The 16,458-nt window shown below is 51.2% G+C and overlaps 1 protein-coding gene across 1 annotated transcript; it reads left to right on the top strand.

Annotated features, from left to right (window-relative positions):
* Positions 1 to 36: 36 nt before the first annotated feature.
* Positions 37 to 14,510, top strand: ZMYND12 (zinc finger MYND-type containing 12). Its single transcript, XM_085079809.1, has 8 exons — positions 37 to 189; positions 1,133 to 1,274; positions 6,272 to 6,443; positions 7,696 to 7,865; positions 10,197 to 10,319; positions 11,129 to 11,249; positions 12,747 to 12,892; positions 14,226 to 14,510. Exons 1-8 carry the CDS (start codon positions 107 to 109, stop codon positions 14,343 to 14,345), a joined length of 1,077 nt encoding a protein of 358 aa, XP_084935935.1. The 5' UTR covers positions 37 to 106; the 3' UTR covers positions 14,346 to 14,510.
* The last annotated feature ends 1,948 nt before the right edge of the window (positions 14,511 to 16,458 follow it).

The following is a 16,458-nucleotide window of genomic DNA, read 5'->3' on the forward strand; positions in this document are numbered from 1 at the left end:
ACGGAACGCCGGTGCCGCCGCCAGGGTGTGTCGGAACTGACGTCATTCCGCTCACCGGAAGCGTCACCATGGCAACCCGGGACGCTCCGGGGGTGCAGGGCCGGCCATGGCGGGGCAGGCGCGCTGCGAGCTGTGCGGGTCCCGAACCGCCCCGCGGCGCTGCCCCGGCTGCCGCCTCACCTACTACTGGTGAGACACGCCGCGGAGCACAGCGGCAGGATGAGGCCTGGGGCGCAGCTCCAGGGGGAGGCTCGGGTCTCGGGCAGAAAGCTTGGGATAAGGCTGAGGATTCGGGATGAGGCCCAGGAACGAGGAGGCAGAACAGACCAGGGGCAGAACGAGAAGCAGGGTTTGTCCCACAACAAGGCCCAGGACACGGGGCCCAGGATGTGGCACAAAAGGCAGCAACACGCCCAGGACAAGGCTCAGGACTCAGAAGGGCCAGAAGGCAAGGGCTGAGAGAGAGGGACAAAGCCTGGGATGTGGTCTGGGACACAGGGACAGGACAGGAGGCAGGAATTACCCCCAGGATGAGGCTCAGGGCACTGGAAGAAGGCCCAGGGTGAGGCCCAGGAAGCAGGAACAGCCCCAGGATGAGGCTCGGGACACGTGGAGAAAGCCCAGGATGAAAAGCAGGAGGCAGGAACAGACCCAGAACAAGGACAGAGAGAGAGGGACAGAGCCTGGCATGTGGTCTGGGACACAGGCAAGAGGCAGGGATTATCCTGGGATGAGGCTCAGGTGCTCTGGAGTGTCACACAAATATCCTTCATACACTCGAAGCAGTCACTGAGTTCCAGAACATTCCCTGTTCCCACAGTGACCTGGGGTGGGTTGGTTTGGGGTTTTTGATTTTTCAGTGTTGGAATCCAGGGGTTTGCTCAAACCTAGCTGTATCAGGAGCTCAGGGAGTGATTTAAATAAGGATTTTAACACAGAATACTGTGGGGACATGGCAGGACAGCACTGTGGAGTGGAAACCTTTGGAAATACCATGGATTGGGTGCCCTGCAAGCAGCCCAGGGGCTGTGGGTAATTCTTGAGGAGAAAGCCCAGAAAGACAGCAGGGAATAATCTTCCCTTACATCATATCCCAGCAAATCCCAGTGTCCTTCTCCCCTCATTTTGCCAGTGGTGTCTCCCACCAGAAAACCGACTGGATCAGCATCCATGGCCACATCTGCCACCTGCTCATCCCAGTCCTGGGGCCTCAGCCCTGTTTCCACTCCGAAAAAGACAGAAAAGATGGCAAGGAGCAGCTGCTGAGGAAGCAGGTGGGTGCAGGAGGGACAACACCACCACTTCAGAGTGCTGCCAGGGGAGGAATTGCAGCTCCTCTCCCTGCCCTGGCTGTGCACAGTGGGACACACCAGGGCCAGACTGGGCTCACCTGGAACTTTCAGCCACACCAGTCTCCAAACCAGCCTGGGCTGTCACTGCCCGATTCCAATAAAACTGGAAGGAGTTTCTTGCCTAAAACCAAGTAGGGGTTTTGCCCTCATAGGTTCCACCCCTTTAGAATTCCTCCCCTCTGGATGCTCCCAAGGAAGATAATGGCACCTCCTTGGCTGATTTGGGATGTGTTTGCAGAGGTTTGGGGGTTGTTTTTTAAACAAAAGCTCAAGAATAAGGGGATTGGGAGCATCCTCTCTGTGATTCCCGAGCCTCCAGCCTTTTCCACAGTTCTTACTCAGTGTCCTGAGCTTCCTCAGTCAGCAGCAATCCAGGATTTTCCACCCTGGCAGGGAGTTGGTCCATCACCCTGGTTAATCCACAATCCAGCTGAGTTTTGCATCTTCCAGGCTGTTTGATGGGAGGGAATCCCCTTTCCCAGAGCAAGGGGGGCAAAGAAACCAAGTCCCCTCCCTTTGTTTTCCAGGCCAACTTGGAACACCCTTTCCCACTAAGTGCAGCCTTTTATCTCCATCAGGCCTCAGGGAGGGGCAGATGTGCAGCTCCTTTCCAGCCCCAGTGATTTTCAACTCCTTCTTTTTCTGTTTATGCAGTGGCAGGAGCTGCCGTTTCACATTGTTGCTAAAATAACCCACCCAGGTGCATCTGCTCCTGAAACTGCTCCCTGTGGAAATAAATTTTCCCTCTCTAATAACTCCCAGACAGAATAATGGGGCAGCAGACAGTGTGCTGGGAACTATCCAACGGTGCCACTGAGGAGAACATCCCTAATCTTTGGAATTTTACATGAATTATTATTGTTTTTAAGGTGTTTCTGGCCCAGGTGTGGGATTTTAGGGACCAGCTTGTTGCTGTCACCTTTGTTGGGAGCTTCCAGAAAGAGGAAGTCCAAAGGCAAAAGTCCTGTTTGGTGAGAGTTCATGACAGGCTTTAGGCAGCAGATTCCTTTTGGTTTTACGGGAGTTGGGCAATGACATCACAGGCTGGTTAGGAAACTTCTGTGTGGTTAAAAATCCCAGGTGAGACTGTTGAGCAAAGTCCACAGAAGGTGTGTCAGGCCAGTGGGTCCCAAAGGGAAAATGCCAAACCTCCTTCGTTCCAGGTTCAGTTGAAGTTGATCCTTTATCAACCTGCAAGGAAGGTTAGAATGGATGTCAGGGGGTGTGGCAGGAGTTTGCATACAGAACTACTTGAAGCTGTTCCAAGGAACTCCACTGCTATTGAACAGCGATGTTGACAGGGATTACATCACTGACTTTACAGCAACTAAAATTATCTCCATACATTCCGACGGGCCACGTGGCTGCCAGCTGAGGGAAGTGCACCTTCATTAGCAAGTTAATCAGCTGGTTTAATTAGGTGAAAGGAAAGACAGCAGGAAGATGGGGCTGGTAGGGAGAAAGTCACTTGATTGGAGTTCACACTGGGTTAGCAAACACAAGCCTGGGTTGGGAATGGCTCTGTGGGCAAGGCAGGGAGAGCAGACTCCGGGTTTTTTTTGAAGTGGAGACTTTTATAGGCTCCTTACCAACCCTTGACAACATCTGTTCCTTGACCTTTGTCTCCAGCCTATTTAAATAAAATAGATCCTGAGAGCAGTCTGTGCTGACACACTTTGCTTTCCTTCTGTCCAAAGAAAGGAGGGAGACAGTGGAAATCCCTCCTTTACCTGCTGGCTTTCCCAGCAAGAGAGAAAGGCTCTTTGTGTCCAGCAGGGTTTGGAGCAGCCAGGTTGGACCTGGGCTGCTTCAGAGGAACTGGGAGAGGGGGAGATGGTTTAGTGCCCTGTCTCACTGGCTGCATCACATTGCTATTCCAGATCCAACCAAAGTGCTGTAAAAAGTTCTTCCTGTGAGGGTGGGGAGGTCCTGACACAGGGTGCCTGGAGAAACTGTGGTTGCCTCATCCCTGGAAGTGTCCAAGGCCAGGTTGGACAGGGCTTGGAGCAGCCTGGGCTAGTGGAAGGTGTCCCTGCCCATGGCAGGGGGTGGAATGAGATGAGCCTTAAGGTTCCTTCAACCCAAACCAGTCTGGGATTCTATGCAAAAAAAGGCCTTTTTGTGGTTGAGGGAAAAGCTCTGCAGTCTCATGGTAACCAGAGAAAAAACCTTCAGCCCAAAGCCTGCCCATGGGTTTGCTGTTTTTTGAACATTCCTGCTGCACTTCACCCACTCCTGCCCAGTGTTTGTTTAGCAAACACAGAGCTCCAGCCTCAGTCAGGACACAGGGAAACCTGGGCACATCCAAATGCCCTGTGGCTCAAGGAGCTGGGAGCTGGGAGCCAGGAGCTTTCATGAGTTTCATTCCTTGTCTGTGCACCAAAGCTTTGTTGATAGAAATCTGCTTCTGTCAATGTAGCCAGCGGGGCTGCCTGCAGACAGCACCTCCAAACTGACAGAATTCCAAGTTTCTGTTTGGAGAAGAGCCTCACCTGCCTGCCTGATGTCAGCTCCCCACAGCCCCTAGGCATGGGAAAAGATCTGAGCCCAGCCAGCCCCAGCACTGCTGCAGGTTCAGCTCCAGCTCACTGGAGCCTTGCCTCCTCCTGAAATCCACATTTCTCCAGACCCACCGTTGGTTTTGCTGCCTGAGAGTGAATAATGGATGTGGCACTGAACCTGAGGGTGTTCCCAACCCCCTGCTCCCACCTGCAGCAGAGCTGGGATCCTCAGCCCCCTCAAACCCCAAAAACTGTGTGGGGCCATCTTCAGAGAAACCTCAAATTGCAACACACATGGAAAGGGCCCAAAGGGCCAGAGGCTGGGGGGAAACCAGGGCAGGGGTAAAAGGAACCATCCCCCAGGGCTCTTCAGCCCAAAGGGAACCCTCCCCCAAGGCTTGGGGCTGTGGTTGGAAATACTCACTGCCCCAGGGCTCCTCTTCCCTCCTGCCCTTCCTTCTCCTCCTGGAAGCTGTGCCAGACTCCAACCCCCAGCTTGTCCTCGCTGCAGATGGTTCAGGCCATGGGAAGCAGCGATCACCCCACTGACAAGGAGTAAAAACAGAATGATGCTGATCTCCAGCACCTGGCAGATGCCAATCTGGGCGATGCCCACGCAGCACGGCCTGCGCTGGTTGCACCAGACTGCCAAGGACAGAAAAAGCAGCCTGAGAAATACCAGCTTTTCCTGCTGCTGCCCCAAGCATGTGCTGGTTTTCTCCTGGGCACCACCTGCTCCCTGGACATCCTTGTGTTTCACAGAATCCAGAAAGGCGTGGAGAAAAAAATCTTAAAGTCCATCTTGTTCCACCCTCTGCCAAGGGCAGGGACACCTTCCACTATCCCAGGTTGCTCCAAGCCCTGCCTTGGACACTTCCAGGGATCCAGGGACAGCCACACCTTCTCTGGAAAACATGCCTTTCCCCTCTCCATATTGTGGTAGCTCAGGAGTTGGCACTGTGTTTTCTGGCTCTTGGCTCTCCTCACCAGAGCAGGGGCTGTTGCTCTGGGCTGTGTTCTTTGAAGATCTCATTTATCCAAAAAGGTGTCTCTTTACATCAGCCAGGATCTCCAGGAACCACTTGCAGGCTGTCCTGGAGCTTCCCTGTCCTGGAGTTGCTTCTTCACCCATGGCACAGCTCTCTGCCTCACTCCATGCAGTTGAAGCTCAGCAAAATGCCAAATCCTGACATCCAGGAGCTCTGGGATTGTGTCTCTGCCCAGTTCAGCCCCAGCTGGAGGCAGAGGACGATAAAGGGGTGAGCTGGTGACTACTCAGGGTCCCACTGAGAGCACTAGGGCAGCACTGCTGCTCTCTCCAGCAGCACCACTGCTTCCCAGGCACCTTTCCTGCTGCACCACTGCTGGGAAAAGCTGATGGAGAAGTATTAGGAGGTGGCTGAATGGACCTCTGAGTAACCTGGTCTAGTGGAACGTGTCTCTTCCCATGGAGAAGGGTGGAAAAATGAGCTTTAAGGCCTCTCCCAACTCAAATCTTTCTGGGATTCTGGGATTCTACAAGGATCTGGGCGCTTTTCCTTGGCATCCCTCTAAAGGCACAGCATGCACAGCTCCTGGCAAGGAGAAGGCATTGGGATGGAGATCTGTTGGTGGAGCTGGGGATTGCATCAGCTGCTCCTGAACGTGGAGAGGCCAAATGGTGTGGAGTGGTAGGACCAGCAGAAGGCAGGGAGCAGCTGTACCTGGCTAAGTTATGGATTCTGACAAAGCCAAACACTGCAGAAGCTGCTGCACCACCAACCCTGTCTGGGGATGGATCTGCTGAGCGTAACACATTCTGCTTTTGACCGCTTTTCAGACTCTGCACTCAAAATCCCAGCCCAGGAGCAGCCAGGAGAGGGTGGGATGAGGCTGCAGCTCCCTGAGAGGAGCTCTCTCCTCACTCCTGACCATGTCTCCAGCAGCTGGAGCTGTGCCCTGCTGGCACCACAGGGCTTGGCTGGCTCTGAGTCACGACAGAGCCCCTGGCTCTAATCTCCTTTCTGGTCTTGTGATGATCATTTTCTGTGCTTCACAGCTTTTATTGCTGCAGCCTTATGAGCCCTTGTCGGGAGGTGTAAAGGATTCTTCATCCCAGAAGACACCACATGACCTGTGAGGATATCCAAAGCTGCTCCTGCTCGGAGCAGGAATGCAGCCAGACTCTAATATGCTCTAATATGACAGCTTTAATGCCTATCTATTAATTACAGCCACAAACTGCATTATGATTGCTGCTTTATAGCTCGAAAACTCGATTTTCAAAAGAGCCTGTGCATCTGTAACCAGCTGGTCTAGTGGAAAGTGTCCCATGGCAGGGATGGGGTGAGACGGGCTTTAAGGTCCCTCCAACCCAAACCGCTGTGGGGTTCTGCCATTTCCTTTCTGCCTGTGTTTTCTCACTCTGTTTCCCTGCAGGAATCCCTCATTGCAGTGGCCCTGAGCACAGCGCAGAGGTTCCTGTGGGCAGGGAAGCCCCTGGAGTCAATCCCTGCAGCCCTGCAGGCGCTGCGCTTCATGTCGCAGGCGCTGGGCTCTGGCTCCGTGCAGCTCGTGCCCATCTACCTGCTGCTGGCTGAGGCCACCACGGGTGAGCATTGTCTACGTGGGAATGCTGGCAAGGGCAAGGCCTGCCAGCTCAGGTTTCCTGTTTCCTTTCCTTAGCTGGGAAGGAGCAGCTCTGGGCTCTCAAGGGCATTGCAGGGATATTGAGCTGTCACACATTCAACCCTCTCACCCCGCTTTGTGGCTCTGGGGAGAAGAGTCTCTCAGGGCTCAGGAGATAATGACTGCAGGTCTCCCACTTCACCAATTCCCACAAGAGAAGCTATATGAAAATCTATTCTTTACCTCCGTGGCCTCGGATGACTCTCCAAAGCATTAAATTCCCAAGGGTTGTTGGTTGTGCTCTTTTCTCAGAGAGCCAGCAAACATTTCAGAGGCTGTAGCACCCAAAGCACTCTCTGATTCATTCACAAATCCTGCTCTGCCTGAGCAGAGCTTTTCCTCATTGTGTACTTTGGACAACATGGCAAATGAGGGCATGGGAGCTGCTCTCCCTGCAAGAGAGCTGCCTGTAAATCACTGCCATTCCAGCAGCACACAAAATGCTCTGCTGGCAGAACAGAGCTGGCTCAGGGCTTGTCGTAAATGGCGTGGTGAGAGCAGGGAGAAAAAATCCTGTGAGTAATTGCAGTGTGATAAGGTGCGAGTCATCAGTGCCTGCCTGGAGTGAACCTGTCTGGGCCACGTGTGCCAGAGGGGTTGAGAGCAACCCTCTCCCATCCAGGGAGACCTCAGAGCCCCTGCCAGTGCCTAAAGGGGCTCCAGGAGAGCTGGAGAGGGACTTGGGACAAGGGATAGAGGGACAATACAAGGGGGAATGGCTTCCCACTGCCAGATGGCAGGGAGAGATGGGATATTGGGAAGGAATCCTTCCCTTTGAGGGAGGTGAAGCCCTGGCACAGAGTGCCAAGAGAAGCTGTGGCTGCCCCTGGATCCCTGGAAGTGTCCAAAGCCAGGTTGGACAGGGCTTGGAGCAGCCTGGGATAGTGGAAGGTATCCCTGCCATGGAACAGGATGAGTTTGAAGTCACCTCCAACCCAAACCAGCCTGGAATTCTGTGGTTTCTGGCTCCTTTTGTAGCTCTCTATGCACTCACCCATTTGTAAATGACACCTGAGCAGCTCCAGAGCACTTGGGAAAGAAGTGGGGAATCCCCAAACTGCATCTCCATATCCAGCTACCCCAAAGGGACAGCCAGCAGTATTCTCTGAGTTCCCAGGTTAAAAAAAGCTCCTTATCCTCCTTATTTCCCTGATTATTCCTGCATGTCATTCCAGGCACTGGCTCTCTCCGACAGGCAGCCAAGTATCTCTCCCAAGCCCAGTGGATTGTCCTCCAAACCCCAGACTGCAGTGCTGCTCTTCAGTCCAAACTGCACCGTGGGCTGGGGCTTTTCTCTATTGCTGAAGGAAACCTGGAGCAGGCTTTGTATCACCTGGCCAATGATGTAAGTCCCAAGGAACAAGGAACACTTCTATTTTAATTCCTTCTCTCCTCCCAGATTGACACAGAAATGCCAGCAGGCAGATTTGGGATCCTGAGATTACAATCCTCACGTTACAAATACCTGAACTGGATAGATCTGAGACACTTGTGGGTCAATGTGTGAGCCAAAGCTGTGTTTTGCCTGTTATCCATATTCCTGTGAAGTGACAGAGAATCATGGAATCACTAAGGTTGGAAAAATCCTTCATGATCATCAAGTCCAACCATTCCCCAGTGTCAGATCCACCCCTAATCCATGTCCCCAAATGCCACATTCATTCATTTTTTAACACCTCCAGGAATGGTGATTCCACCAGTGCTCTGGGCAGCCTGTTCCAATACCTGACCACCCTTTCCATGAGGAAATCTTCCCAATATCCAACCTTGAACTTTCCCTGGCACAACCCCAGGCTGTTCCCTCTCCTCCTGTCCCTGTTCCCTGGGAGCACAGCCTGACCCTGCCCTGGCTGTCCCCTCCTGTCAGGAGCTGTGGATAGCCAGAGGGTTCCTCCTGAGCCTCCTTTTCTCCAGGCTGAGCTCCCCCAGCTCCCTCAGCTGCTCCTCATATGCTCCTCATGTTCCTTGTTTTTACTGCTTCTCCCTATAAATTTCTCCATCAGCTTCATCACAGTGCTGAGATGTCCCAACATTCCTGCCCCAGTCTGATGGAGTTGCTTTGTATTCCACAGATAATTTACATTTTGGCTGTTATTTCCCTCAATCCTTTCCCAGATCTGTCAGCCATTATTTAATTAATGCCCTATTTCCCTATTTCCCTATTTCAATATCTGCTTCAATCACATTTTCCCCATTTCCACCTCTTTAGCCATGAGAACAGTTTGTTACATTGGAAGTGGTCGTTGCCAACTGTGTTCCTGAGGATGCTTTGCTGTCATTTGATCCTCCAAAGCCAGATGAACTTCTCCACATCCTATTTCTGTCCCATGTGGACTAAATTTATCCAGTGCAGAGTGATGCATCCCCACTCCTGTGGAATTTGATAGTGGCTTTGTGTGGGTGTAAATGATGACCTAGAGGGAGAAGAATTAGACCCTTTCTATTATAACACACAACCCTGTCTCTGCTTAGTCTAAAAACCCTTTGGGAATTTGAGATTCCCCCGAAGAAATCTGTCAAAAGGCTTGGGACATTCCCAAAATCCACTTTTTTTTTTTAATTCCCTAAATGTGGTGCCTGAAAGGGCACCAGGTAAGGAGTTTTTTTTTGCTCTTAGCAAGTTCAGGACCTGCCTAGACCTTGGCTGCATGTCTGGGATCTGCTGAGAGTCACACGCCAGCTCAGAATAGCTGGAATGCTCCACTGCCTTCCCACTGTTCCTCCGGGGGGAGAATGGGCTTGGCTGGGGCTGGGAAAGCAGCAGGATGGGCTTTGGGAGAGCTGGGATGGATGGGAGAGGTGGGAAAACTGCCCAGAATGCACTGAGCAGGTGCTGATGCCCCAGCCAGGGGGGATTTAGGGTGTTGCATTTCCTTAATTCAACCCCAAAACACAGATTTTTTAGTATTTTCCTGTGGATAAACTCTGTGAACTGAGTGTATTCCTATGGATAAACCCCAAAATACAGTTTTTTGGTACCTCATTCCCGTGGAGAACTGCCAAATAGAGTTTTTATACCTCATTCCTTTACCTAACCCCCAAAATACAGCTTGTTAGTACCTTATTCCTATGGGTAAGCCCCAAATGCAACTCTTTAATATCGTTCATAACCCCAAAATACAGCTTTTTAGTACTTCATTCCGATGGAGATAACCCCCAAATACAGTTTAAATACCTCAGTCCTATTAACAACCCCCAAAATAACAGCTTTAGTACCTCACTTTTTCACATAAACCCCAAAATACATCCTTTTGGACCTCATTCCTTCAACATAACCCCACAAAATACAGCTCTTTAGTGCTTCATTCCTATGGATAACTCCCAAATACAGTTTTTATTTGGGTTTTTTTTTTCTTTCTATATTACAGTTTTATTTGTTTATTTTTATTTATTTTTATTTTATACCTCATTCCTTTACCATAAACCCCCAAAATACAGCTTTTTTAGTACCTTGTTCCTATGGATAAAAAACCCCAGAGTTTTTAGTACCTCATTCCTTTACATAATCCCAAAAAACAGCTTTTAAGTACCATGTTTTCCAATCACAACCAGATATAACTTACACATAAAAAAACCTGAACATTTGCAATATTATTAATCCACCATGAAAAACTTCCCAGGTTTGACAGGAACATGAACCTCCTGGGATTTATTTTTTGTTCCATATTGATTTCAGGTTTACCTGGCCACTGCTGAGTTTGGACTAAACTCTGTTGAGGCCTCTGGAGGATATTTCCACATGGCAAATGTTTTCTTCCGCCAGAATAAAATGGATACAGCAAACTCGCTCTATGCTGAGGTTGGTAGAACCAAAAAATCATCCTCTGTGTTTTTCTCAGCTTTTTTTGGTGCTCTTTCCAATGTTTTTCCCCTTTCCCTTCAATGGGATGGTGATGATATCAAGTGGCAGTGTTGCCTTTTAGGATCAATCCCAGAAACCCTTTTCATACATAATTCTCTGAGTTAAAACCAGGAGACATAAATCCTGTAATCAGTACAAAGTGCTTAATAAACTGTCTTCAGTTTGGGCAGCCAAACCTTGTGAAAAACCAGGTTTGCTACCAAATTCCCTGTGCCAGAGGTTAGATTCCCAGCAGTACAGAGGGTTTCCAAGGAATTCCCAAAGCCAGGGAAGAGTAGGATACAAATAAATCACCTAAAATTGACACTGGAAATCAATGAAAAGTCACACTGATAAAAGATTTTCGGAATGGATTGCTCGAGCAAGGAAAGCAATAATTATCTAATTGATTTAATAACTGAAAAGAACTATCTTCAATTGGTTTAAATCAAATTTTGTGGAAATAAGGCTTTGGCAGCTGCAAAATCCACCACCATTCCTCTCCCAAACCTCAACTCAGCTAGCTTTAGGTGAACATTTTGGTTAGATTTGTTCAAGCTTGGTGAAAACCCCAAATCAGCTGTAGATCTGAGGGATTCCAGCTGGGCTGTGAGGTTCAGGAGCAGCACGATCCCTCCAGGAACACCCAGCCTGCCTCAGTGACCTGCAGGAACGCAGAGGGGACGAGCCCTGCAGGCCCATTGTTTGGAGAACAACTGAATAGCAGGGATTCACAGGAGTGAAATAATTCCCATGCTTCCTGCCAGGTGAGCAGCCTCTGGCATTGCTGGCTGCTGAGCTCCCTGCAGGAGCACCAGAGGATGGTCCAGGCTCAAGCAGAGATGTCGCCCTTCTCCGAGGATGAGCAAGTCGCCGTGGATGGGATGAGTAAGAGCTGCTGTTGCCCCAAAACCTTTGGGGAGTGGGGGGGTTAAAGATTCCCTGCACCCTACTGGTCATATTGGCAGCGCTGAGGTTGGCATGGTGTTTCCAGAGGCGGAATTTGATGAGGGTGCTGAGTGTTCTTGATGTGGGCAGATTGCCACAGGCTGCTGCAGGAATGAGGGTGTTCTGAGCAAACCCAGCTTTGCCCTTTCTGCCTGCATTGGCCATTTCACAGCTCCCTTGGCACTGACTGGAGCAAAGCAAAATTTGATTCGTGGAATCAATCAGGTTAGAAAGGACCTTTAAGATCATCAATTCCAACCATTCCCACTAACCCACACCCCAGGTGCCACATCCACACACTTTCTGAACACTTGGTGACTCCACCATCTCCCTGGGCAGCCTGTTCCAATGCTTTACATGCCCTTCCATGAAAAAAAATTTCTTCCTAATATTCAAAGTAAACTTCCCCTGGTGCAATTTGATGCTTGAACACTCTCATTTTTCTGCAGCTCCTCCGTCTCCCTTGAATAATTGATGTGACATTTCAGCTCACTGAGGTGGGGTACAGCTCCCTCCTGGAGCAGTAGGACCTGATGGAATAGCCTGGACAGATAATTGGATGCATTAATCAGGAGAACACGTTTGGGAGAAAGGCTGGGGAGTCTCTCAGTGGCACATGAAGGAGCAGAAAGCATCAGGGTGCCCCTGGTACTACCTTGGGCTCCACTGAAACAACACCAGACTCTGTTCCTGGGGTCCTTTCTACCATCTGTGCTAACAAGGACATTGTCAGGAAAGGGAATAACAATTTCTCTCTCTGGAATGTCCAAGGCCAGGTCAGACAGGGCTTGGAGCAAGCTAGTCTAGTGGAAGATGTCCCTGCCCAAGGCAGGAGGTGATGGTCTTTAAGGTCCCTTCCAACCCAAAGCACTCTGGGATTCTGTGATTACAAGAGAAACATTCCTGTAAATCCCATTTCCTGGCACTATCTCAATCAGGAGTTCCCAGAGTAGGGACAACACCAAGGCAGGGCTAAAGGAGACCATCTTTGATGTGACAGGAGTAGAAAAGTAGTTATTTTCCTGCAGCTGTTGTGACTCCACATCCTCTCTAAAGGCTGAACACAAACACTGATGGGATGAAATGAGTCCAGTTCACAGGCATGGAATTTGCATGGAGCTGGGATCACAGAGTCCCAGAAAGGTCTGAGTGGGAAGGACCTTGAAGGTCACCTAATTCCACCCCTTGCCACGAACAGAGACACCTTCCACTATCCCAGGCTGCTCCAAGCCTCATCCAACCTGACCTTGGACACTTCCAGGGATCCAGGGACAGCCACAGCTCCTCTGAGCACCCTGTGCCAGAGCCTCCCCACCCTCAGACCATGTTGAGGTTTATAGTAGAAATGCTTTTCTGTCTAGAAGAGCCAGTTGGGAAGTTCTAAATCTATTCTGTTGCCCAAACCCATCCATCAGGGTGATTTCTCTCTCCATGCAGCCGAAGCCCAGCTCCAGGAAGGAATGAAGATGCTGCGGGCAGTGCTGAGGGTCCGGGAACATGGACCACTGCAGCAGCCTGGGGAAACAGCCCAGGTCCTGCATTCCCTGGCCATGATCTACTACCTGAGCCTGGATTTAGCCAAGGTAGGTTGTGTCTGAAAGGGTTCAGGAGAATTGGCCAACTGCCCTGGGGATCATCCTGTTTCCTGGACCTCTTGTTCCTCAGCGCCTCTCCCAAGCCCACAGTTCTGGTGACTGAGGACAAAGTGCCTCACAGCTCTCACACCAAGAGCTTAGGTGGGATACTGGGAGGAAATTCTTCCCTGTGAGGGTGGGGAGGCCCTGGCACAGGGTGCCCAGAGAAGTTGTGGCTGCCCCTGGATCCCTGCAAGTGTCCAAGGCCAGGTTGGACAGGGCTTGGAGCAGCCTGGGCTAGTGGAAGGTGTCCCTGCCATGGGACATGATGTGAGCTTTACGGTCTCTTCCAACCCAAACTGTTCCATGATTCTGTTACCTGCACTCTGTCAAGGCTGACAATCCTGCTGGATGTGTTTTGATCTCTGCCAGGCCAATGGATCCTGCAGTTATCCACATTTTCTGGGTTCATCCTTTATCTGGGCTGTCCAGGCAGTGTAGATGCCTTCAGATCTGAGCTCAGCAGTTACACAGGGAGCACAACCTGCGCCTCACAGACCTGTCCTTGAGCCAGACCCCCCTGAGTTCAAAGTTTGGTCTATTGGAGTCTGTAATTCCAGTCTGGAATCTGCATTTCTGTATCTTTCTGGCTAAAAATTTAACAGCTGACTGGTAACTTCTGTGCTTTACCGAGAACTGATTTTGAGGAAGTGCTGAGCAAAAACATGCTGGAAATCAGGCCCTTCTGAGATCAGAGTTCAATACCCTGAGTTCCTTCAGCCTGGGTTTTAGGGAGTGAAAAAACAGATGGTGAAAAATACTGTGTTGAAATATCAATGGTCTCTTCATTGTCTTAGAGAAAGCCATGACTGTGGGAGTGTTTTTGGAGACAGAAACAAATTCAAATTAGAAAAAAGATAAAGCTTTATAATTGTGAGAGTGTCTAATCCCTTGAAGAGCTACCAAGGGAAATAATTTAGTTCCTCATCAAGATAAATGAAGGATTTGCTTCAGAGTCAGTACAGCTGGTTTTTTTTTCCCTGAAATAGCTTTGGGAATGTTCAGAGGAGCTTCACATACATTTTTCAGAGAATGTATTAAACAGGAGGTGATGTCCAGCAAGGGGGTCAGTAATCTCCTGTCTGCACCTCTGGATCCTAAATATGAGATCTGCTGGCAGCTTTAGGCTCTCCTGTAAAGCAGCTTGTTCAGGTCACCTCGGAAAGGGAGGCTGGATCTGCTCCAGGCTGCTCCTGCACCGAGCCTCAGCAGGTATTTAACTACCCCCTGAGAAAAGCCAAATTCCTGACAATTCCTGGGTGTTTCTTCTGTCTCATTCCAGGCTAAGGAGGCAGGGATGAAAGCCTTCGACCTGACCAAGCAGCTGCCCCAGCAAGACTCTCTAGAAACCATTGGTCACCTGCTGGAGTTGATTAATGCCCAGTGTTCCCACACCACATAAAAACTGGCTCTGCCAGACCCAGGTGTTTGGCCAGCTTCTCTCTTATCCAGGCTCCTGAACACCACAAGCGTCACAAGCCCTTGGTCCTTCCTGCTGCTGCCTCCTTCTGCTGCCTCCCTGGCTGTCCCAAACTGTTTGGAAAATAAACATTTTGGTCTGAGTTAATCTTCATGTGCTGCTCCACCTCTGTAACCTCTCAGGGAGTAACAGCAGCGGAGTGAGAAACAAAAGCACCGCGAAACACACTGAATAAATCATTATCGACCGAGCTGGGAATGAGCAAACAGCTTCTCACAGCCTCGTGGTACCTGTCTGGGAGCCAAGACCTGCTCAGGTGTGTTTCTAACAGGTTTCCTGGTTTTGCTTTCCACTTTGATGAGGGAGGTCCCACGGAGGGATAGGGGAGGGACCCAGGGAAGGGCTAGGGTGGTGGCAGCTGCTCCTGGGGACCTGGTTGGGCTTGAGGAGGCATTGCAGCTCCCTGCAGAGCCACCCCATCTCCAAACCAATTGCCAGAGAATCCCAGACTGGTTTGGGATGGGAAGGACCATAAATCTCATCCCACTTGACCCCCTGCCATGGACAGAGACACTTTCCACTAGGGCAGGTGCTCAGAATTTTCTCTTTCCACAGAGCTTCTCATAGCTCTGGGCACTGAGAGACTCCTTTGTCCCACTTCCATGGGAAGAACTTCCATCCTGGAGGGACCATGGGAGGCATGAGGGACTCTAAGCAGGATGAAAAGGCTCCAGCTGGGGATTCCAACCTAAAGGAGATGTGGTTTCCTCCTGGCAGAGAGCTGTTGGATCCCCTTGGATCTGCCACCAGCCTCGGGAGGAGGTGCCACCCTTAGGGCCATTCCCAGCTGGCTCCTGCCCAGGGAACAGCGAGACGCCTTGGGACAGAGGTGACCCAGCTGGGAAGGGACAGGGACATCAGAGTGGGGCCACAGGGACACCAGAGTGGGGCCACAGGGACACCAGAGTGAGGCCACAGGGACACCAGAGTGGGGCCACAGGGACACCAGGGTGGGGCCACAGGGACACGGGGAGTGCGGGAAGTGCAGGGCAGCCAGCAGAGCTCATGATCCCTCCCGGCTGGGAAAGGGGAAAAGGGAATCTCAGCCTGTGCCGGGCTGAGCCCTGAGCTCCGATTAAGGCTCATTTACTTCAGGAGGATTTATGAGGGTGTTTAATTGCCTCACCAAGTTGGGCTGGAGTCAAGAGCGCTCTGTAAACGCTTCGTCAAGCTGGGGCCTGAGCAATTAGCAGGGATTGCTGCTGCTGGGGAAGGGAAAACCGCGGGTTCAGCCCCGTTCCATTGCAGGGGGTGGGATGGGGCTGCTCAGGGGGCACGGGGAAGGGTGGGAGACCTCCCAACACTCCTGTGGGACATGCTGGTGGGTGTCTCCACCTCATCAGGTGGGGAATAACCACCTCCATGGGGTGGAGGATGCCGGAAGGGGCTGGAGTGATCATCTCTGTGGGATGGGAGTGCTGGGAGGGGCTGGGACCACCACCTCTGTGCAGTGGAGGATGCTGGAAGGACCTGGAACCACCACCTCCATGGGGTGGAGGATGCTGGAAGGGGCTGAAATTATCTCTGTGGGGTGGGAGTGCTGGAAGGAGCTGGAACCACCACCTCTGTGGGGTGGAAGATGCTGGAAGGAGCTGAAATGATCACTTCTGTGGTGTGGGGGATGCTGGAAGGGGCTGAAATTATTGCCTCCTCGGGGTGGGAAGTGTTGGGGGGCTGTGCCTGCTGGCACAGTGCCCCAGGGCATGGAGGATTTGGGTCAGCAGGGATTTGGAGCTCAGTTGTGGCCGTAATCCTTCGGGTGCTCCCAGGCTGAGCCTGCAGGGCCATGTGGCTGCTCTGGGTGTTCAACAAAACAAACTCAGCCTGGAAATGAAGGCTGTGCAGGGCTGAGCATCTCCTGGAGCCAGGAATGAAATAGCAGAGTGGGGAGAGGAGCCCTGGGCACAGAAAGAACATTCTGGGGAGCTGTAAAAGACATTAAAAGAGCGATTTCCTACACCAGCCATGCCCAGTGTGTGCCCTGCAGGGCAAAGAGCTGCTTCAATAAATAGAAAAAAAGCCTGAAGTGACCAAG

The sequence above is a fragment of the Lichenostomus cassidix genome, chromosome 21 (assembly GCF_008360975.1).
Source record: "Lichenostomus cassidix isolate B80296 chromosome 21, HeHo_3.0, whole genome shotgun sequence".
NCBI lineage: Eukaryota > Metazoa > Chordata > Aves > Passeriformes > Meliphagidae > Lichenostomus > Lichenostomus cassidix.